The sequence below is a fragment of the Lepidochelys olivacea genome (assembly GCF_965140295.1).
Source record: "Lepidochelys olivacea isolate rLepOli2 genome assembly, chromosome: 1".
NCBI classification, from domain to species: Eukaryota; Metazoa; Chordata; order Testudines; family Cheloniidae; genus Lepidochelys; species Lepidochelys olivacea.
This window is the reverse complement of record NC_140411.1, coordinates 160,354,324-160,377,128: the sequence shown is the minus strand read 5'-3', so window position 1 is coordinate 160,377,128 and position 22,805 is coordinate 160,354,324. Positions and strand designations below refer to the sequence as shown.

At 40.7% G+C, this 22,805-nt stretch overlaps 1 protein-coding gene across 1 annotated transcript in view; it reads left to right on the top strand.

Annotated features, from left to right (window-relative positions):
• The window catches only part of UMODL1 (uromodulin like 1), a 65,736-nt gene that overhangs the window by 10,764 nt on the left and 32,167 nt on the right, over positions 1-22,805 (top strand). Inside the window, exons 3-11 of the mRNA XM_084622213.1 lie at positions 2,799-2,960; positions 3,364-3,479; positions 4,993-5,185; positions 6,519-6,659; positions 9,014-9,268; positions 11,540-11,652; positions 14,555-14,774; positions 20,213-20,350; positions 20,946-21,719. Coding sequence (XP_084478339.1) covers positions 2,799-2,960; positions 3,364-3,479; positions 4,993-5,185; positions 6,519-6,659; positions 9,014-9,268; positions 11,540-11,652; positions 14,555-14,774; positions 20,213-20,350; positions 20,946-21,719 — 2,112 coding nt within the window. The remainder of the gene's footprint in view (positions 1-2,798; positions 2,961-3,363; positions 3,480-4,992; positions 5,186-6,518; positions 6,660-9,013; positions 9,269-11,539; positions 11,653-14,554; positions 14,775-20,212; positions 20,351-20,945; positions 21,720-22,805) is intronic.

The window sequence follows — 22,805 nt, the reverse complement described above, 5'->3', positions numbered from 1 at the left end:
TAGAAGGTTGAGCTCCTGCTAGGAAAGGCTCGGAGTGACATTTTGTCAAGGAAGCAGACGGAAACATGGGAAGATCTCTGCATGTGGTAGAAGAGCTAGACAGGAGTATGAACTTTTGGGTTGTGGTGCAGGGATTTATTCTGGGGAGTGCTGAAGACTGTTTTTGGACTGTTTCTGTTATTAAGCCAGCTCTGGGTGTGGCATGGTGTTAGCCACAAAAAAGACTGGGTAAAGTTCACAAACGGCATGGAAGAGGGGAAAGAGACCCAATGCTGGGAAGCTGTGTCTGCCCAAGAGGAGGTGCTTGGGAGGTGGCCGACCAAGGGCCAGTCCCCAACTTTGACTGGGGGACCTATTGTGTTACTTTCTGTACAAATACACTCAGAGAGAGAGTCCCTGCTTCAAAGAGCTTACAATCCAAATAGACCAGGCAGAAAAAGGTGAAAGAAAGGCTCCACTTTCACAGATGAGGACCTGAAGTGCTTTGTCCATGATTACACGGGACGTCTGTGGCAGAGCTGGGAGTTAGCTGTGTAGCTCATGAGTCCCAATATGGTGTTTTAACCAATCCTTTCTCTCAAGATGGTGAACCTGTCTCCTCTGAGCCAGGCTCTCTCCAAAATATCTGCCCCTCCCTTGCAAAACTCCCAGGGCACTCTCTGAAGAAACATGAGCTAAAGCAGCCCAATATTTGTTGAGGGAGTAGGGCTGCTGGGGTTCATCTTTGTTGAAAACTAACTTTCAATTGAAATGTCAAAAGTTGGTTCCCTGCCAACCCTTTTGGAGCAAACTATAGAACTAAGTCTATGTAGCTCTGTGCCAGGTTGCATACAGCTCTACTAAAACACCGAAATATTTGATTTTGTACATATTCAAAACAAAATACAGTTAAAAAAGTCTAAAGTATGCTGGGCTCAAATCTTCAAAACCGCATGCGCAAATAACTTGCATGCCGGTTACTTGGATGGTGTAAGTAACTGAATGTACAAAGACCAGTTTGAAGTCTAAGACCATGTCTGCACTGTCCCCTATATTGGCAAAATGTATGTTGCTCAGGGGTGTGGAAAAAAATATAAGTTTCACCCGCAGAAGTGGTAGTGTGCACAGCACTAGGTCGGCGGGAGAGCTACCACGGCTTGTTGAGGTGGTTTTGTTACGTCGATGAGAGAGCTCTCTTCTGTTGGCACAGAGCGGCTACGTGAGCGATCTTACAGTGGTGCAGCTGCATCGGCACAGCTGTGCTGCTGTAAGTTCACTAGTGTAGACATGGCCTTAGTTGGTAATATCTTTAAGCAATTATTATGGCTGCACAGCCAGTTGCAGAAACCGGGCTGCAAATTATGAATATGTAATTTTGCTCATGTATGATGGACACCAGCACCAACACACTGGGGGTGGAACTGGGGTCCTCCAGACCAAAAAGTCTGAGCTGCTGCAGCTTGAGCTAAAAAGCCATGTCTCCTTAGCTGTGGTTAGGCTCCTGTCCTCTGTGGATTAACACAGAGGGGGACCTGTAACACCCACCCACCTGTAGGTTACACATGTTCACTTTAAATCTTGATTAATAAAGCTCACTAGCCTGTTAAAGGAGTATATTTAGTGGAGACACAAGATCTCATTCAATATTACAGCACACTTGACAGAAAAATCAAAATTTTACTTTTAATCAGCACACTGGGATATGAGAAATCGAAACCCCATTAAAAATTGGCAGTGTCCATTTAATTCCCGAGAAGTTCAATTATGGTGAATGTATTTTTTATCACTGCAACACCTTTGGCTACAATCACAAGAATTGTTTTCATTTTCCTCTTGGCTGAAGAAAATTGTCCACTCAGCAGAATGGGACTTAATGAGACCAAAAAACACTGGGCACAGTGAATGGAGAAGAAGAGAAACCATAGGACCCAACACGGAAAGACGAGTGGAGATGAACAGCAGCTGGGCCTATGTCTGACGGGAGTGTATGAAGGGAAGGCTCGGAGAAGCCTGATATTAAATCATAGAAAATATTTTCAGTCTTCCTCAGATTGGAACCAACTGTTGGCATGAAGCCAGGAAAATTATGTGCATTTTACTTAGGAAGTGGTAATATTCTTCCTTAGTCACCCTCTTCTTGGCTAAATCTGTTTTAGGATAGCAACCTCATGTAATTCCCAGAAATTAAATAAACACTGTCAGGTTACAAATCATGGGCTGAATTCTGCTCTCCTTTCTTAGTATGTAACCCTATAGCTTTCAGTTGCATGGCAGTGGTGTAACTGAGAGCAGAATTTATCCCCATGAAAACCCCCATTTCCATCCCTGTGTAATATTTTAGATTATAAAAACTGAAGGAGCTGGTGGGGGTAAAACCCAGAATGTCTCAGCTTTTTGCTGTTTATTGACCCTTACATTTCATTCTGTTTGGACTAGAGCTGGTCAAAAAACTGGAAAGTGACCTCATGAAAATTTCCAAGTTATTTCTGTTTTGCTGGAAATGTTCCATTTTCCACATTTTACGCAAAGTTTTATTTTTTTTTCCTTTATTGCAACCTGTCTTTTCTATTAACTCAAAATGTTGATAAAAATGTCATGGAAAAAGTCACAAAAATCAGAAAATGTTGATGATGTTGACAATTTTTTACAGAACACTTCTTGTCTTAAGTTGCTATTCTCCCCCCCTTTCCTCAGGAAAACCCCAAGAAGAGACCCTCACCCAGGACTATGAGGAGATGTATCCCTTAGATTCAATATCACAATGTTAAAGAAACCAAATATCACATGCAATTTTGCTGTTAAATGTTTTTATTACACAGCATTGAACAGATCCAATGAATTTGCCTCAAGACCTGGTGTTTGTCCAGAGGAAGAAATGGATTCATTAAACTATTCATGCACACTTGATACTGACTGTCCAGGACTTAAAAAATGCTGTAACTCATCCAAAGGAGCAGGCTGTGTGGATCCTATACCAGAAGGTATGCTGTTGACAAATTCTCAACTCCCTCCAAAAGAAGTAAGCCTTACTTTTTCTGCTGAAGATGAGGACAAACAAAGCAATTGTTATTGTGTATCTTCATAACATAATACATTAATCTGATTTCCATCAATTCAAGGATGATTGGTTTCAATATTGAATCTGTGAGCCCCTGACAACTGGCTTTAAAGATCTGGTGGAACTTTCTTGCTCTAATTCTTCCCCCTGGCTAGTTCTGTCATCTGGATTACATGAGAAATACCTTGGTTTGTGATAGCTGTATATGGTACATTCACAGATACTGAATCAAAGCCCACTGCATTCAATGGGAGCCTTTCTATTGACTCGAATTTGTTCTGAATCAGACCCCAAATGCTTTTATATTTTAATTTGTTCAATTTCAGAGAGAAACCTGAAAAAATATTGGTATAATGTGTCAGTCCTTGTGAAAATGGATTTTAATGAATTAAGCAGAGTGGATCTAAGACTTTTGAATCATTCACGCCTTTTGCACTCCATGGTACGTATAGATACAAAGAACCGAAAGCTCTTGCGTTCTTGTTTCTCTCATTGCATCGACATTGATACTCAATACCAACACAGCCAAGCTACATTGGGCTGGAAGGGTTCTTGGTGTTGGGCAGGACCTTATTATCCAGCCACTCCCCAGTATTATAGCAGGATAGATTTAATTTTTCCTAAAGCATTCTCAATAGGTGAATGCCAGTTTTACTCTTGCATATGTCAAGTAGCAGCAATTTCACAGCTTCCTTTGACATTTCTTAAGACACTGAAAGGGAGTTCAAAGTTCTTATGCTATAAGATCTAATTTTCCTTCTACTCCAGTGACATCTGCTCTGCCTCTAAGCCCCACTTAAAAGCAGAGATGGACTTGAGAGATACAATTTAGATCTGGATTTAAAGAACTCCAAAGTTGGGTGTTTTCAGATCTGGGGTTTTGGTTTGACTCATTCTGGAAACAAGGGCCATTTGTGAAACTGGGATCTAGATATAAATCAGATTCGGACTCCCGCAAATGTTGATAGTTTAACTCCAGGAGTAAACAGCAGCTGCTGTTAGAGGGAAAGTTCCAATGAACAAGCTCAGTCACTTTGTTAGGATGGTGCATGTGCAGTCTGGTCCTCACTAGGAGCTGTGAGGGACTGGAGCATGCCCAGTGCATATGGAATTTTCTGATGTTTTGGCTGCTAAGCTCAAGCAAGTCTCTACTGAGCATGTACAAACAGATTTTTAAGAGGCTTATAACTTGTTCAAATTTGGGTGGATTTTCACAGGAGGAACAAAAGGCATCCCTGATGCAAAAATCACCCCATTGCTAAATTTCAAGTGCCTGCTGCAAAGCAAGGGGGCAGCACGACTTCTCAAAGAAAAGGTTGTTAAAATTTTCTTAACGTTTTAGAACAATGTTCTTCCCTCTAGCCTCATCCTTGGAAACAGCTGAACCATTCTGGCAGAAACATTTTAAAAAAATCATCCTGAGGCAGACACCCAGTGTGGAAAATTTCAGCCCAAGTGCTGAATTTTGGTAAAGTCATAAGACTCTGTTTTCAGTTGCTTATAAGGGAAGTGTTGGGTCCTTTTAATAATAGGCTGTGCTATCAGCTCTGCCTGTAATAAGTATTTTGTTATTGAGCCTCTGTTATTTAAGTACTACACTCAAAAAGGACCTGTCAATAACAACCAGACCTTCCTTTTCTTATGTGTTCCTGGCAAAGCTTTTAGGTCTGACAAAGATTTCAACTCCTTCATTAGTCTAGCAGTTATCACACTGCATCCTTTTCTATGCAATAAGAGAAACAGAAATGTTCACTCTACACAAATTCAAACTAAAATACTGCTTGTTTTTCCTGTTGTTGAATTCTGAATGAATGCTTGTTTTGTTTTGTTTTGTTTTGTTCAGTTAAGTATTAGTTTTTTTTAGTATGATAATCGCTGGATAGGTTATACCTCATTGGTGTATAGCTGTATTGCTAAACAAATCAGATATAAAAGTTTATTCCCCTCTTTTACAGATGACTGGTGCATTATGGCCTTTAAATTCCTCAGTGTACCATATCCAGACTACTCAGGCAGAAACATATGCTGGGACATTAACATCTCAGGTTCTTATTGGATTACATCAGCCAGCTCCACTAATGAAAGTTTCTTCTTTGTTGAAAGACATCGTGAAGCGTGTGTATGAAGTTATCAACATAGATGTTCAAGGTTTTTATTTTTTATGGTTCTGTCTCTCGGGGAAACTTTTTCAGTCACTCAGAATTTTAGCCCTATGGCTTGCCATTGACCATGGGAAATATAAAGTGAAACTTTGAACATTTGGGTGTCTAAGATACCCACTCTGTGGCAAATGAAGTTTCTAATTCATAGTTATTTAGAAATCTGCATTTTGGTGGGGGATTCCCTTGCTCACTTGAGAAGAAATACACTTTCATAAGGTAGCATATCTTTAGACTTAAAAGAAAAGCATGCCTGAATTTGTGGCATAGTAGTAGGCATTTTAAACAGGTAATAGTCTTAATGAAAACTTTCATGGGGCCCTTTGAAATCAAGACTGCTTTGTATTTTGGAAACCTGTTGCAAGTGCTACTGCAGATAACTTGGATGATCAAATAAGAATATGATCTGCCTAGATATTTGGCGTGCACACATCCCTGTGGTATATGAGCCCCTGTATTTAGACCACTTTCTTAGAGTCACCTAGATCTGATCTATCTACCAAAACATTGCAGTTTAAGTATTTGAAGATTTGAAACTCCAAAAATGTAGTACGAAACACTACTTGGCCTAAAAACGCAATTTGAAAATAATGCTTTAAAGACTCAATCCAACTCCCTCTGAAGTCAAGGGAAAGACTCCCATTGACTTCAGTGGGTTTTGGCTCATGCCCTAGAATAGTAAGAAAGGTAACATAATTTTAAAAATCGTATCTTAAAAATAAATTATGGGAGAGTTGTAATTGGATCAAAGCTGGTTCAAGGGAGGTGGTAACACTGCAGTCCCAAGTGGCATTCCCACACTCTTCTCTGTGGCCAAAATGCAGGGGCTGGGAGAGGTAATAATAAGATACATATTTTTCTTTCAAGGCAACAAGCTGAAAGGGGTAAGAGTGACAGGGACTTCATGGAGAGGGTGGTTGTGGGATGAACTCTCTTGGTGGGGAGACAGAACAGAGGAGCAGCACTGAGGAAACTAACATCCTTTTAAAATGCATAAAACTGACACTGGGTTGGTCCCAGTCCATGAACGACTTTGAAAGTCAAACTTCTTTCCATAATTTACATATGCAATTGCTTGATTGTGCCATTAGCTTTGAGAATAGCAAATCATTCTTTCTACAGTAAGTGCTTTGAAATTGCTTGCTGGCCAGATTTTGATCTCAGTTGTGTTGGTGCAAATCCAGAGTAACTCGGATGGATTTACATTACTGTAATTGTGTACATAGTCTGGCCTTATCTGTGCTATAGACTGCAGGTAAATTCCTGTGCTGCTTTCAAGATACTTGTAAGTTCTGTCCTAAAAACTGTGTTCCTCTCCTTAGATGTAAATGAATGTTCCCACGCTGAACTCAATGCTTGTTCCAGATCAGAGCTTTGCATAAATTTGGAAGGTTATTATAACTGCACCTGTGAACGCGAACATGTGGACGGGAATTCTAGCCAGCCACAGAAAGAATTTAAAGGTAGGAAACATGGGCCTGATTTTCAGAAGTCTGAGGAATGTTCTCTCATCTACTTTAAAGGGCTGTGTGCCAGCAAAGGAGTTCTGGAGCACAATGTGCTCTCTGCCCTTTATGATGGAGTTGGGAGTGGAAGATGGCATAGGATCTGCCTGTTAACTGTTTTACTGCTGATTGTTTTAGCAAAACCAACCATGTACTTTATCCCACAATACCTAGCCAATTGCCAAAAAGCTCCCAAATCCATCTGCCAAAGCTTCAGCTTCAACCTGCAATAACTTCTTTGATCCAGTCATGCATTATCAATACATATCCACAGGGTCCTCAGGAAATACAAATATGTGTAAGTATATTCTGCATACTTAAAGTCCATTTGCAGTTTCAACTGCGTACAGTATTTGTTACGGTCCTCAACTGTTGTGTAATGTTAACCTTAGGCTGTTAAACGGTTGCTATGTACCAGTCAGACATAGCTGCAAATCAGTGATGGGTGAAATTATTCCTTATGGCACAATTCAGAAAAGAATTTAAACGTGCTTAGATCCCACTGACTTCAATGGGACTACTCATGTGCTTAAAGCTAAACACGTCGGTTAGTGTCTGTAGGATCAGGGCCTTAGCAAATTTAGTGATTTGTGTTTCCACTTATATTACTTACAGTGCACTGATTTAGTCCTATGAGCTGTTGAAAATGTGGATGATGTTTAATTTGGATTTGTTTGGCTAAGAATGTCTAATTGCTTAACAATGCCCTTTCTTCCTTAATATGATATACTCTACTCCAAGTTCACCACGCGATCCAGTTAGTACAAGCAATAGTTCTGTCGCTATAAGTAAATCAACAGCTAATAAATCTACTGATTCAGAATGCTATAAGTAACCTTGGATGCTAATTAATATTGCTTGATTTTAAGTTCATCACCAATTCAATCCCCTCTGTCCTGAAGGCTGTTTGAGTTACAGTGTCTAGAGTTCCAGCTGAGGGATAGTAGTAGGAATGACCCCCAATAGCTTAGCCTTTCTATTACCCAGTTTAATTCCTTCACTTGAGCAGGATCGCAATCCCATTAACAATCTCCCCCCTCTTTTTCTTTGCAGAGGGGAAAGTTTTAAGAAGTGACCTTTTGTCTAGTTCATTGAGACTATCAGTTATTATGACTTTGACCCTCATATTAGTCCTCCACTTGCAATTTAACATAAAGTGGCAGAAATTAAATCAGTCATTTTAGAGCAGTAGGTGTTATGCCTCTAGGATTTGTAAAACTATCTGTTTGATGGGCCACTGGCTTGAATGATTGGGAACAAGTCCCTTCCATTGAAACAGGCACCCACATTGTTTGGTTTGAAAAAACCTTTGATTCCCTTTTCCTTAGGAAGTTCAATCAGTATAAAAAGAACTGAAATTGTGACTGACTGATGCCACAGTCTTCCATTCTGTGTTGAGTGTCTGCATGAAAACTAGAATCCCAAGCTTTGTTCTAATTTACACTGCCCAGATGGGTAGCATTTGGCTGAGGAAGTGCATTGGGAGAGCAAAGTATAAAATAAATAAAGAATACATGCATATATTGAGACAAGGTGGGTGAGGTAATATCTTTTATTGGACCAACTTCTGTTGGCAAGAGAGACAAACTTTTGGGTTTACACAGAGCTCTTATTCAGGTCCTTTGTAAGCTTGAAGTTGGTCCAGTGAAGGATATTACCTCACCCACTTTTTCTCCCTAATATCCTGGGACCAAAATGGCTACAATAACACTGCATGTATGGATATAATACATATGATAATTATTCCAAAGGTATTGAATGCAGTTATTGATTCCTAATTCTGCAACCCTTATTCAAGTTGAGTGAAAAGAAAAGGAGTACTTGTGGCACCTTAGAGACTAACCAATTTATTTGAGCATAAGCTTTCGCTGCTCAAATAAATTGGTTAGTCTCTAAGGTGCCACAAGTACTCCTTTTCTTTTTGCGGTTACAGACTAACACGGCTGTTACTCTGAATCAAGTTGAGTGGTATTCTACTCCATGAGTAGTTACCACTGAGATTGCATTTACATCAGTCATTCAAGCCAGTGTTTTACTGGACAGGTATCTGTATTTATATAGATCAGTCACAAATCCTGGAGGCAAAAAACGGAAAACAAATTGTAAATGTATAGCTAATGGCTCCAGTGGGGCTACTTGTGGAGTAGGATACTACTCAGTGTAAAAATGGCAGAATCTGGTCGTTTATTTTGCAATGAGCAATTTCACTCTATTGATCAAAACCATATATGTGTATAATGGATTTGGAGTACATCATCTCTTAGAAAAAAGATTCCTTTCACTTTTGATGATGCTCTCCTGTGCTACCATAGATCTGTTTTCAATTGAAAACCACCGAATCGTCAGCGTTACCAGCAGCAGTTTTGAAGTATCTTGGAGTGTATATTCTACTCTGAACCACACATTCCAAGTACAAGTGTACAAGGGCAAAGAGTTGATCACAAGTATGGAGACTACAGAAATGAAAAGGGATGTGTCTGGGCTGGAAGCAGGTATAAAATACACAGTGAAGATCAGCTATGAAGCTTGTGGAAAGAACATTATCTCCTATCGAAATGTCAAAACCGGTAAATATCACCTTAGAAATGTTGCATTTCTCACCACATCTCTATCCTGTGAGGATTCCCCATGATGCCTTCAAGACCCCACCTTCAGCTTTCTTCCACTCACTCATGCTCTCTTCCCCTTACCCCAATGCTAGTGTAATTCAGATAACCAGCCAGCAGGGGTTGTGTGGAGCTGTGTGGCTCTTTTGTTACGCAGCTGGTAAAGGGAAGCACTTGCTTCCTGAGTCAGGCAATTAGAGACATAAATCTAATCTAGAATGTGGTGTTGCCCATGCAGGCAGCTGCCATTGCTGCACTACCCTTTTTTTCCAGTCAAGATAAATTGCAGGGGAGGTCCTGCTTTTGTCTGATTTAGAGCTGAGTTGAGAGAGGAACAAGGAAGTGAAGTGATTTACATAGGTATAAATCAGAGGCTCTCTGAGAATATTATAACTGACACACCTGCTTGAGTGAAGGCCAGATTTTGGTGAGCTAGTGCGCAACAGATCAGGATTGAAGTCCATGGACAAGAGCTGTATAAAGAAGCTTGCAGAGGCTCTGCTATATTACAGCTAGTTCCATCCACTCAGCCAATGCTGCTTCCCCCTCTGCTTTCACCTGCACCAAACGCCCTCCTAAATTTTAACAAGATACAATTTCTTTGTTTAAATGAGGTCAGTATTTACAGTTATATGAGTTAATGAGCCTCACAATCCAAGACATAAACTGGTCCCTAGCTGGGGTGAAGGAGAAATTCCCCCATGGTAGAGCACTGCATAATTAGCTGCATCATCATGTGGGTGTTATACCTGGCTCTGAAGTATCCAACACTGGCCATTTTTTTACATAGGATATTAGGTGGACTATGGGTCTACTAAAGTTTTGCTGTTCCTTTGGTCTAAAATTATTTCCTGAGATCCCACATGGCCTCTTAAATCCGTCAGAAAAAATCAGAGCTGGCCAGAGGTCAACAATTCTGTTTCATGAGGCCTTCCAAAGTTTCAGAATTTGTTTTTGTTTCATATTGTAATGAGGACAAAACCTTTAGAAACAAAGTGGAAGTATGTTGAAAAGGTCAGGTTTTTGATTCTTCTCATTCTGGTTATAAGTATCAGAGAGCCCTGGACCTCAGAAACCTTCCCAGAAAAAAACTTTGTCAAATGTCTCTGAAAAACATTTGGGTTTCAACAAAAGAGAAAATTTAATCAGAAATGTCCCAACCTGTTCTAAGTAAAATATTTAGTTACAGCCATTGTGAGGATGTTGCTAGTCACTTTTTTGTAGGATTCTTCCCTTTAGTCAGCTAAGAAATGACAATGGTTTGACTCTGTAAGGAGCTACCTCTCTTATCTCTTTTGGAGGAGAAAATAGAGGTTATAGTGACTGAGGAAATATAGATACATCAGTCAGATATGAAGGTAAAGCCACCAAAAAAAGAAAAAGGTCTTAGCTGTAGACTGAAAGTATCTATCTTATCTATGTTACAGGGTAAAGCAGTTGCTACAGGCTCTCAAGCTGCTGATTTCAGATAACACACTATACATGAAAGCCATTATTGTTTGTTAGGCAGTGGAAATTATATGTACCTTTTTTTAATCTTCATTTTAGGAATGCTGTTAATACCATGCAACATAATTTCCAATGACAAGTTGTGATGACCTGATAGGAACCCAGACCTGGATTTAAAAACACATTGGAGAATTTCTAAGTGCTTGTCTCTATCTTTAGAAGATCAGTAACAGAAAACTGGCTCTAGTTGTTTGGTTTAGCGTTAACACCTTAGAAATATAGTGGTCCATTTACTTCATACTAGTACTAGGTTATTGGACAGAGAATCTCACCTTCAGCACTAAGTATTTCTCCAATTATATTTTCTTTTCTATCACCCCCATGTCCATTCCGCATCATTACTTTCTACACAGATTTTCACTAATTTGCGGGATAGATGGGTGTAAAAGAAATACTTGGATACAAATGCTAGATCAAACTTCATATATAATGGGTGACTACAAAACAGATTTGAAAACTCCTAAATATTAGGGGTCAAAATCTAAACTTTCCCAAACTTCAGAGTGTTCAGATTCAGGCCAGATCCTCAGCTGTTGTAAATCAGAGGCGCTCCATTGACTTCAATGAAGCTATGCTAATTTACACCATCAAGGTTCCACTTCTGGTATTCAGTGTTTCAGTTTGCCCCTGAACCCAAATCTGAGGTTTTGATTCAGGTACATCAGTTTTGATCAAATCATTTCCTCTTCTCCTTTATCCATATTTTAATATTGTGTCTTATAGATGCCCAGATATTTGGTGTTACAATAAAGATCCTAAACTATAGCTTCACTGAACATTTCCACAACACGAGTAGCTCAGAATATCAAGAGTTTTCAAGCCTGTTGCTCAGAGAGGTAACACTAAAATATATGTGTGTAATTGTTTTAAACTTGGGATTTACTTAATGTCTCTGAGAAGCTTGTACACATTTACAAAGTCTGGTAAAAATCCTCAGGCCATTTCTTTGGACCTTCACTTACAATTGAAATAAAAGGAGTTTGCAAAATAAAAAAGCAAATCAGGGCCCTGACCTGGTTACCACTGAAGTCAATGGCAGTTTTGCCTTACAGAAGAGTGAAGGAAAAACAGTGATGCAGAAGAGTCTTCTCCACTTCAGATTTTTATATTGATAAGGAATTTGCTGCAAGTTGATCTGAGGATTTTTAATAGATCTTTGAAATGCACGTGTGGCCTGGGTTTCTTTGTGTTATGTTTTCAGCAATTTTTCACCTATTCTCCAAGCTCTTTCTCCTTTAAGCAGAGGAGGTTGGGTCAGGATTGCTTCTAATACCTCATTAGATATTCACATACTGCATGCCATGAATCTAAGGTGCTGTCAATTCATCAGTCATGAATTACAAAATAAATAGGCCTGAGTTTGGTTCCAGACATGAACTTCCACAAAGTGTGGGGAGTTTCAGATAGGGTATTCTGTTGTAGTTCCGTCTTATAGAGATGGGACCTCACTGTGAAGTTCAGATCTAAATCCAAGCCCAGAATTTCCCCAAACTATATGTACAGATGGGCCCAAGTCCCCTCTAAAGTTCAAAAAAGACTGACAACAAAAAGATTGGACATACAGGACCACATTTTCAAAGGAAGACACAACAGGTACATTTGCTTACCTAAATGGACATTTGCTCATGCAAAATGGGTAATTGCTTGCATAGGTGCAAGACGTAGGTTTTCGTGGCCATGAATACTCCACCCCTGTGGTAGAGGGGCATTTTTGCGAATCTGTCTATCTGACTCAAACAGCAAAATATTTTCAACACCATCTGAAGCCACTGGAAAATCAGAACTCAGACCAGTCAAATAGTTTGCTCAGATTTGTGAACGTTTTGAGTGAAACTTAGCTCAGTTTGAGCAAACCTTACCTGCTTTATGCTTTCTTACACAGTCATAGAGTTTAAGGCTAGAAGAGACCACTAGATCATCTAGTTCAGTGTTTCTCAATAACTGGTCCATAGACTGGCACTGGTCTCTGAGATCTCCCTGGCCTCCTTCCCACCACCTGCACCCTAACCTCACATTGTAAACTCAAAGTAAAAATGTTCAGGATCATGCAGAAATCAAAGGCTGAAACCTGGAAAAAATTCTGCTCAAGCACCCACAAGGCAAAACTGCTAAGTTTAGCACACTCTAACACTGACATTAGTGCACTAGATTCATCCCTCCGGTAACTCCATTGGCTCAGAATATGCATCCACTTAGCTCATTGCTGGGAAAGCATAATATATTTGTTGTGTTGTCTTTCAGTCAATTCATTCAAATAAAACTGATTTATATAAGCTATCCATTTTTTAAAAAGTCAGTTTTGTCTTGTCCTAGTCTCAGATTTCTTTGTAATTGGATTCCACTGCACTTGGGTTGGGATTGTGTGTTTCAGATAAACTGCAGCCTGTGAGGGTTTCAGTCAGGTCACATGGAATTGAACAGGTGAATTAGGGACAAAGCAGCAGATGAGAGCTCTAAAATTGTACCATATTGGCATCAAAAGTTTAGGACATGAAGTCACTGGGACACATTTAGGCCTCGCGCAAGTGAGTTCAAGGCTAATGAAGTCAGTGGAATTCTGCTCATTTGAGCCAGGGCTCAGTTTGATCTGTAGCATCATTGTCCATTTGACAAGACATTTTTTGGAAGTGCCCAAGTCCCATTTTCAAAAGTCACTTAGGTGCCTTAATCTCACTAAAAGTCAATGAATCAATGAGACTTAGGCTCCTAAGCACCTGAGTGACTTCTGGAAATGAGACTTAGGCTTCTAAATCACTTAGGAGCTTTACATTTCTTTTACTGTAGTTCAGTTTCATAGTAGAGAATGGCTCTATCCTTGGGTTCAGAGGGCTCAGTACAGAACTCAGGGAAAGAATAGGAAGCTGGATTTATGCTACCTCTGCACTCCCTGATCCTAGCACCTGCTGGGGGCTGACTTGACCTCAGATGTATTTTAGACCATCTCAGAGCTGCTCTAACTGGGATCAGTCCAGTAGTTTATCACAGAATGCTCCAACCTCTCCTTCTCCCCAGCATGCCTGTGACCTGGTCCTTACTCTTGGGGGAACAAAGGAGGTTGGTTATGGATTCTGGCTATGCTGGCCCACAGGCACCCTGGCATTACCCTATGCCAGGGGAATCCCTAGCTGGCCACCTAGACCAGGATTGAAGCTATTTCATACCTCATTGGAGCTGAGGAGTTGGCCCAGAATCTGAAATGCTAATTGACCCATCTCCACTCTTATTACCACATATCAGATCTTTTAGAACTTCATTCTCATTTACACGTGGCCCTTTGCACTGCTCTGGCAGAGCAAATAGGCCTTAAGGTGGGTATAAATTACATTCACTCCCAAATTAAAACTCCTTTATGGTGTCAGAGTGGTGCAAAAAGGGGTGCTAAAGTAAATGAGAATTAGTTTTCAGAAACCCATCAGTGCTTGACAGCCAGAGCACTTACACAGAGAAAGGTAGATATTATAGCTTTGAAAATCTCTTCCTGGACACTCCAGATATTCAAAATGTATTAATTCTCTGTTCTTAATTCATGTTATGGCCTTCCACTGTGTTGTGAGTGTATTAGACTCAGCTGAATTGCTCGGTTTTTGCTGATTGATATCACAGACTGGATGATGTTTTTCTATAAGTGTTATATATAGAATATGAAGATAGATAGACAGCATACATGTTAAAAATTTGTAATGTGCTGCTTTAATTGTGTTCTTATTGTATTATCAACGTTTCTCTCACTTTTTTCAGATTGAAAATTCATTTCCACCAAATATTTCTATATTATACAAAACTGGGAAGCTGAAGGTGCAAATTGAGTCCCTGAAAGCTGGAAGTATCATTGTGAGGCTTAGAATCATCGTACAGGATCCCGAGTTTCCAACAGACGTGTCCACATTCGCTCCTATGCTTTCTTCTCTGTATAGAAGCTCAGTGTTTTTGGTTGATCAGCAGAGCACCTCAGTAGAAGGTGGATCTTTTTGAAAAAAGTAGTATTTTCATAACCTGCGATAGCATTTAGATTCTTTGTCAAAAGTACTTTACACAGAAATAAGGTACAGTGTTAAGGTGACACAGTAGTATTGTAAGGAAAATAGAGAAATCAGACCTCCCTTCGCAGGCTTAGAACTAGAACGGGCCTCTTGTAACTCTTTGCCCCTTGGCCCAAGTGGCTAGGGAGAAAGGATGGTGGGCCTCTGTGGGCATTCTTCCCTCCGTTTATGCTGTCAGGGTCCTGATGTAGGAATGAATGGAGCCTGGATTAGCCAGTTTCCCCACTCCCTCTCTCCCTTCCTCCTCCGCTTTGTGGGATACTAGGAGGTTGCCATCTAGTGGGTAGCTGAGGATAGTGTGTGGATTTACTCGGTATGTGAAAGACACATCCCCTCTGGAATACTGTATATTCAAGGCTGCTGCTGTTGTGTTTGGTCCAGATTTTAAAAAATGCAATGCAACATTTCTGTGATAAAAGTCCAGCCAGAGGAATTACCTGATGTCATCCCAGTGAAATGAGCTAAGGAACTGTGCATGGAATTTATGTTGCAGTAGGTCCTCTTTAGATCTACAGTACCCACTATTTTTTCTAATCAGATGGTTCTGGCATCAGGTTTCAAAACGAACAGAGCCAACCACAGTTCAGACAGCTGCCAAAGGCAGCAAAATCGGTGGTTGGGTCTCTGAATAACGTGTCCTATGAAAGCTTATTTAGCACAGTCAAGAAAAGCCCCCTTCCGACTTCCCGATCTGGGTGGATGGAATTAATGAAGAGACAAACTGTAGCGGGTTTCAGAGTAGCATCTGTGTTAGTCTGTATCTGCAAAAAGAACAGGAGGATTTGTGGCACCTTAGAGATGAACACATTTATTATGCTCTAATAAAGCTTATGCTCTAATAAATGTGTTCATCGCTAAGGTGCCACAAGTACGCCTGTTCTTTAAACTGTAGCTGAAGCATATATTGATCAAACTTCCATCAGATACAATCTTGCAAAGTGATAATGATATGTGCCAAAATACATCATTGGAGTGTTCGCCCCTTGCTGCACGTACATTATACGGGAATTTTGAGCATGAAGGGGTGGGGGAGGGCAAAAGTTCTAAAATGTTTTAATTCAAAAATCCAGTAGAGTTCAAGTAACATTCTTACCCAGCAGCAATTCCCCGGAATGGCACAGACAACTGCTCCACTCTCCTGTATAGCTAGAAAATGGCTTATATGTTTCTTAACTCTGAACAAACATTCGTTTATCAATAATTTCTGAAAATGAAACACACACAATAAAGCTGAAAACACAGGGAAAGATTTGTATATCAGGCTTTCCAGCTGTATCAAAACTGCATCTTCTAACGATTCCTGGATAGCATGGCCATATCTTCAGCTGGTATAATCAGTATAGCTCCATTTCTATGAATGAATCTACATTGTTTTACATTAGCTAAGGATAAGGGCTTGATTTGACACAAAGTGAACTTGGCAGACCAGAGAATCCATCCCTAAAACAGCACAGCTGAAAAAACCAGGAGAGCTAATATAGCTGAAAGTACTGGGGCAATAAACATCTTTCTTTGGGGTCATATATTATCATTATCTATTATGTCTACTGTGGTAGTGTCTAATAGACTAACCGAGAATGGGATCTCATTGTCCTAGGCATTGTACAATCGGAGTAGTAGACAGGCCCTTCCCCGAAGAGCTGACAATCTAAACAGACAAGATAGATAAAGAATACAATATGTATGTACCTTACATAGGCAAATATAACATACCAGCAAGTGAACAAAGTGGGGGCCTGGAAAGAATTATTTTTATAATTTTTATAATTTTGTTTGAGTGGGATAAGGATTAGCTGGATGAAAAGACTAAGGCCAAGTCTACGCTCAAAAATTAAGTCAACCCAGTGACGTCTCCCAGGATGTTAAAAAGCCAGACCCCTGAACAACATAGTTAAAGTGACCTAACCCCTGGGGTAGACAGCACGAGGTCAGCAGAAGAATTCTTCCATCAACCTAGCTATTGCCTCTCAGGGAGATGGAATAACTGCGCTGATCGGAGAACCCCTCCTGTTGTTGCTGTGAGTGTCTACACTGAATTGCTATTTCAAGTGTAGACAAGCCCTAAGGAAGGGAGAAGGGACATTGAAGTGAGGGATAATGGCACGGGAGGAAAGGGAGGAGGGAAGTATGGAGAGCAGGTGGAATGATGCTGATCTGAAAAGACTGGGGATGGGGTGGGCGAGGGTGGCACAAACAGCCAATCAGCACAGGACAAAGAATTTAGCTGCTGTAACTGTTACCTCATGGAATAAGGTTTCAGAGTGGTAGCCGTGTTAGTCTGTATCAGCAAAAAGAACGAGGAGTACTTGTGGGACCTTAGAGACTAACAAATTTATTTGGGCATGAGCTTTCATGGGCTAAAACCCACTTCATCGGACGCATGCAGTGGAAAATACAGTAGGAAGATATATATACACAGAGAACATGAAAAAATGGGTGTTGCCATACCAACTGTAATAAGACTAATCAATTAAGGTGGGCTATTATCATCAGGAGAAAAAAAACTTTTGTAGTGATAATCAGGATGGCCCATTTCCAACAGTTGACAAGAAGGTGTGAGTAACAGTAGGGGAAAAATAAACATGGGGAAATAGTTTTTACTTTGTGTAATGACCCATCCACTCCCAGTCTTTATTCTAGCCTAATTTAATGGTGTCCAGTTTGCAAATTAATTCCAGTTCTGCAGTTTCTCATTGGAGTCTGTTTTTGAAGTTTTTTTGTTGGAGAATTGTGACTTTTAGGTCTGAAATTGAGTGACCAGGGAGGTTGACGTGTTCTCCGACTGGTTTTTGAACATTATAATTCTTGACGTCTGATCTGTGTCCATTTATTCTTTTGCGTAGAGATTGTCCGGTTTGACCAATGTACATGGCAGAGGGGCATTGCTGGCACATGATGGCATATATCACACTGGTAGATGTGCAGGTGAACGAGCCTCTGATGGTGTGACTGATGTGATTAGGTCCTATGATGGTGTCCCTTGAATAGATACGTGGACAGAGTTGGCAATGGGCTTTGTTGCAAAGATAGGTTCCTGGGTTAGTGTTTTTGTTGTGTGGTATATGGTTGCTGGTGAGTATTTGCTTCAGGTTGGGGGACTGTCTGTAAGCGAGGACTGGCCTGTCTCCCAAGATCTGTGAGAGTGATGGGTTGTCCTTCAGGATAGGTTGTAGATCCTTGATGATGCGTTGGAGAGGTTTTAGTTGGGGGCTGAAGGTGATGGCTAGTGGCGTTCTGATACTTTCTTTGTTGAGCCTGTCCTGGAGTAGGTGACTTCTGGGTATTCTTCTGGCTCTGTCAATCTGTTTCTTCACTTCAGCAGGTGGGTATTGTAGTTTCAAGAACGCTTGACAGAGATCTTGTAGATGTTTGTCTCTGTCTGAGGGATTGGAGCAAATGCAGTTGTATCGTAGAGCTTGGCTGTAAACAATGGATCGTGTGGTGTGTCCTGGATGGAAGCTGGAGGCATGTAGGTAAGTATAGTGGTCAGTAGGTTTCTGGTATAGGATGGTGGTTATGTGACCATCACTTATAAGGCTCTCAGTCTTGAGGGGTAAGGGAACTGGTGTACAGGGGGCACACTCAGCAAAATGGCAGGAAAACCTCAGTGAAAATCTTCACAAGTAATGAAATGTGTAAATTATTTTATAATTAGAGCTGAAACATCCTCCTAACAGCATAAAACTCTATCAAAAGTCAAGTGGGCCCATGCCTTGGTAAAACATTACTGAAGTTCTTGCATTCCTCATGGTGTGATAAATCGTGGAACCCTATCAGTGGGGTTGGTTTCAACTTAAAAATGGATGTGGACTTTGGATAAATAAAATATGGCAATTAGCTCATGAGTCTGAAAGAGAGAGAAACAAAACATTACTTAGGTGGGCAGTACTAAATGAAGCATGTGCTCAGGCACAAAGACAAATGCATGCGTGCACATGCACTTTTCCTCTTCTATTCCTAGAATAGGAGTTTCCTTTGTTATAGAAAAAAAAATCACAGTAATGAATATCGGTACATTTTCAGAACAGGAGCCTAAGGCTATGTCTACACTACACAGCTTTTAGCACCATGGCTGTGTTGCTACAGGCGTGTTTCTAAAAGGTGCTCAGTGTAGCCGCTGTTTGTCGACTCTCCTGCCGACAAAAAACTTCCATCCCAAATGAGCGGCCGACAAAGAGCTGTTCACACGGGCGCTTGTCATTGGCAAAACTTTTATCTTTCGGGCTGGGAGTGGGGTGGGGGTGTTTTCTGAACACCTCTGAAAGGCAAAAGTTTTGTCATTCAGTTGCCAGTGTGGACATAGCCTAAGATGTTACGTTGAACAATTCAATTTTCCAGTCCTTTGGTCAGAGTGATTTGTAGCTGGGATTACATTTTCAGTATAGTCTTTTTTCCAAGTGAACTAGTGCTCTGATCCTGTAAAGATTTAGCCATGAGAGTAATTTAACATGTATGAGTAATCACATTGAACTTAATGGGACGACTTACATATGTAAAGTTAATCACATGTTTATGGGTTTGATGGATTGGGGTCTAAGTGTTCATGAAAGATGCCAGAGAGAGTGCCCTGGAGAATTAAGTCTTGTATTTAGCCACATACATAGCACTGGCAGTGGTGGTGGAAGCGTTTTCCACTTTACCATAGCAGGGCGCCCTTACATTTAAGCATTTTCTTACATACCCAAACCATGGTCTCTCTCCTGAGACTGCCTAAAAGGGTTTCAGCTATGACACTAGATTTTATGCTATTGCTTTTACAAAGAACACATTTTTTTTTAAAGAATGGGAGTTTTCACCCTTAGAACTTCCTCCTCCAAAAGTTCAAGACTGTTCCCTGTGGGCATCACTTCTTCCAAATAAGAAAAATTTGGATCCAAATTCTGTTTAAACCTTAGTAAATTTCCAGTGGACTTGCTGGTCCAGAGGCATCCGTGGGTTGTAACTTCATTGGTACATGAAATCTCATGAGATGTGGTAAACTGAATTCAGTGGAGTGTATGCTCCAGAGTAACTTGTTTCTCTGGTGTAAATACACATTGTATTTTCTAATGCCCAACCAACTTTCTCTGGTTCAAGCTTACAGTATGTCTTGTTTTAAATCTATGACAAAAATCTAAATAATCCCCTTTACAAAAATCTTTTCCTGACTAGGACACCCATTTAAAAAAATTTTGATCTGCAAGGATATCAAGATCAGACAATGTTCTGAGTCACTCAAACCTGGGATCTCAGATAAACTGTGAGGACTGAGAACTATATAAATAAGCGCAAGAGTATTTTGTGATTATTTGTAGTTATAACTCAATTCAGCCAGAAAAGAGATTGTTCTACTGACACTTTGGTTTTGGCATTACAGACTGGGACGAATGTGCATCTCGTTCAGAGAATGACTGCTGTATGTATGCAGAGTGTATCAATTTAATGGGATCATACATGTGCAGATGTAAGACAACCATGGATACCAATCCATCTCGACCTGGGAGAAACTGTGAAGGTGAGCATTTAGTTTCTTTTTTCAGGAAAAGCTGGAACACGTCATTTTGCCACCTCCACTTTATTTTTATTGTCATCTATCGTTTATATAGTGCAGAATGTGTGCACAGTACTTTACACATGTCTATAAGGCAAGGTCCTTGCCCTAGGAGCATACAGTGTACCGTCTCCTATGCTCAAGGGCCTGCATTGTGACCACCATCCTTCCCAGGAAGGGAGAACTGGGTAGGTCTCCCTTTGGAACCTCTCAGTATCACTCCTTAATCAGCCAGAAGGGTGGCTTTTGAGTAATGAGTTCCTGTGCATCCCAGGAGCTAAGTGCTCTTCTCAGTGGTGATCCATGTCCTGCTGACCAGAAGAAAGGGAGACCAGGAATTGAATCTGCTTCTCTTGTGTAGCAAGGCAGAGCAGTAAACCACACTACCAGATCCTGTTTTGAGTAGCTTATTGGGTAAAATGTGTTAACGAAATACACACGTCTTACTTACATGACACTAAAATGATCTGATAGATTTTAAAATAAATTAGGGAATGTTCTAATGTTTTATTCCTTTGGTTTGAACGTCCATTTCAGTGTCATAACAATGTTGTTACAGGTGAAATTGTGAACCCAGTTACTGAAACAATGCCCCTATATGAATCAGGCGGGACAGAAATACCACCTGAAACAAGTACTGGACTGCATGCTTCACCAGCAATCACTGAAATAAGAACAATGACTACTCTCAGCTCCAAGAGGAGTACCACATTAAATATACCTACTCTGCTACCATCAAGTGGCACACAAGCATCAAGCAGTCATTCTTTCATCAGCAGTCCTCCAGTAACTCAGAGACAAGGCATGATATCATCAATTGGATTTGAAAGAAATAATAGGACAATTGGTACGGAGGGTCCAACAACCATCAAAACACTAGTCGTGGTGACAGAACAATGGAAAGATGTAAGTGCATCACTTGAAAACTCTATGGAAGAGACTTTAACTGCTGCACCACAGCCACTGACTACTGTTACCAATGCATCCATGGATGCAACCAGTCAAGAGCGGCACACTTCACCATTGCCCATATTATATATGGTTTCAAATACAACTTCTGCTGTTGTGAGAAATAAATCTATTGGAGAGACCCACGTACCTCTCCAGGTTCCTGAAGCAAGTTCTCAGGATGGCTCCAGTACATCCCTGCCTACTACAGAAAACCCTACAATTTATACCATAAATTCCACCCTTGATGTACATGAAGAGATCAGAAAAGTTAGCAACTCTTGGTCTGAGACATCTCCTAAAGAATCATCCTCAGTGCCACCTGTTTCCCCTGACTTCTCACCACCAGCTTTCAGTGCAACCACTTTCCCGACCACAGACTGTAGTAAGTATGCATCACAGCACTATCCTGGATGCTTGGTAATTGTTCGCAAGAAGAAAGAAGTCAGGGTTCTGAAAAATGCGTAGTTGTGTATGTATTTGGGTATGGGATGGGATTGACCAAAATTTAGTTTGTCTTTTTGAACTATATATTTTCTTGTAGGCTTGGCTTTATTCTTAGGTGCAATTTTCTAAATAAGCATGTCAGAGCATTGCCAAAATAACCGAACCTTCCAATGTTTTGATAGTAATGTAGTTTCATCGATTTGTAACACTTTAGAAGTTGTCCTCAAAAACAGTGAGGTGATTCATGTAACACCTTAAATGTTGCTCCATTTAACATTATGATAAACCTCTTAGGCCTCAATGATCTGGGGAGGGATCCTCTCTCTTGCTATGACACTTGTAGGCTGCAGCCTACAAAGACTATTAAAGTCCCTTTGCCAGCTGAGGGAGTGTTTCCCTGGCACAGGAGAAGGTAGGCTACCCACAGGTTGAGGGGTCTGTATAACTTGGTGGGTGGCGAGAGATGGTCTGATCTTGTACTTCCCTAAAAGTTGCCAGTCAGGCAAGGGTCAGCCGGACTCCTGAAAACCCCAGCAAAGAGCGGAAATGTGTGGAGATCTGAGGGCAACTTTATGAAGACTTCTAATGAAGAGTGATTTAGGGCAATGAGGAGGCATGATCTGTTTGGCTCTGGGGAGATGTACTACAATGGTTCTTATGAATTTTCCACCTTTCCACCTACCTCCTTGGGCCTCATTTTATCTCTTGGAAACTCTCTCCCACTCGTTCATGGGGTCCACCCTCGCCTCTCTCTGCTCTCTTGAATCCCCTCATCCCTTCTGCCACTACCACCACCAGCCAGGGCCGGCCCACAACATTTTGACACCTGAGGCAGGGAGCTCAAATGAATCCCCCATGCTCCCTCGCTTGGGCCAAAACTTTGAAAGGTCTCAAGTCTGCCTTCTTCCTGTTCTACCCTCTCACGGTACTGCTCTGCTACCTACCCCAATAAAGGAGAACTAACAACTTAAAATGCCTTGTTCATAAATTTTAAGTAACACTTAACTTTCAAACGCCTGAACAG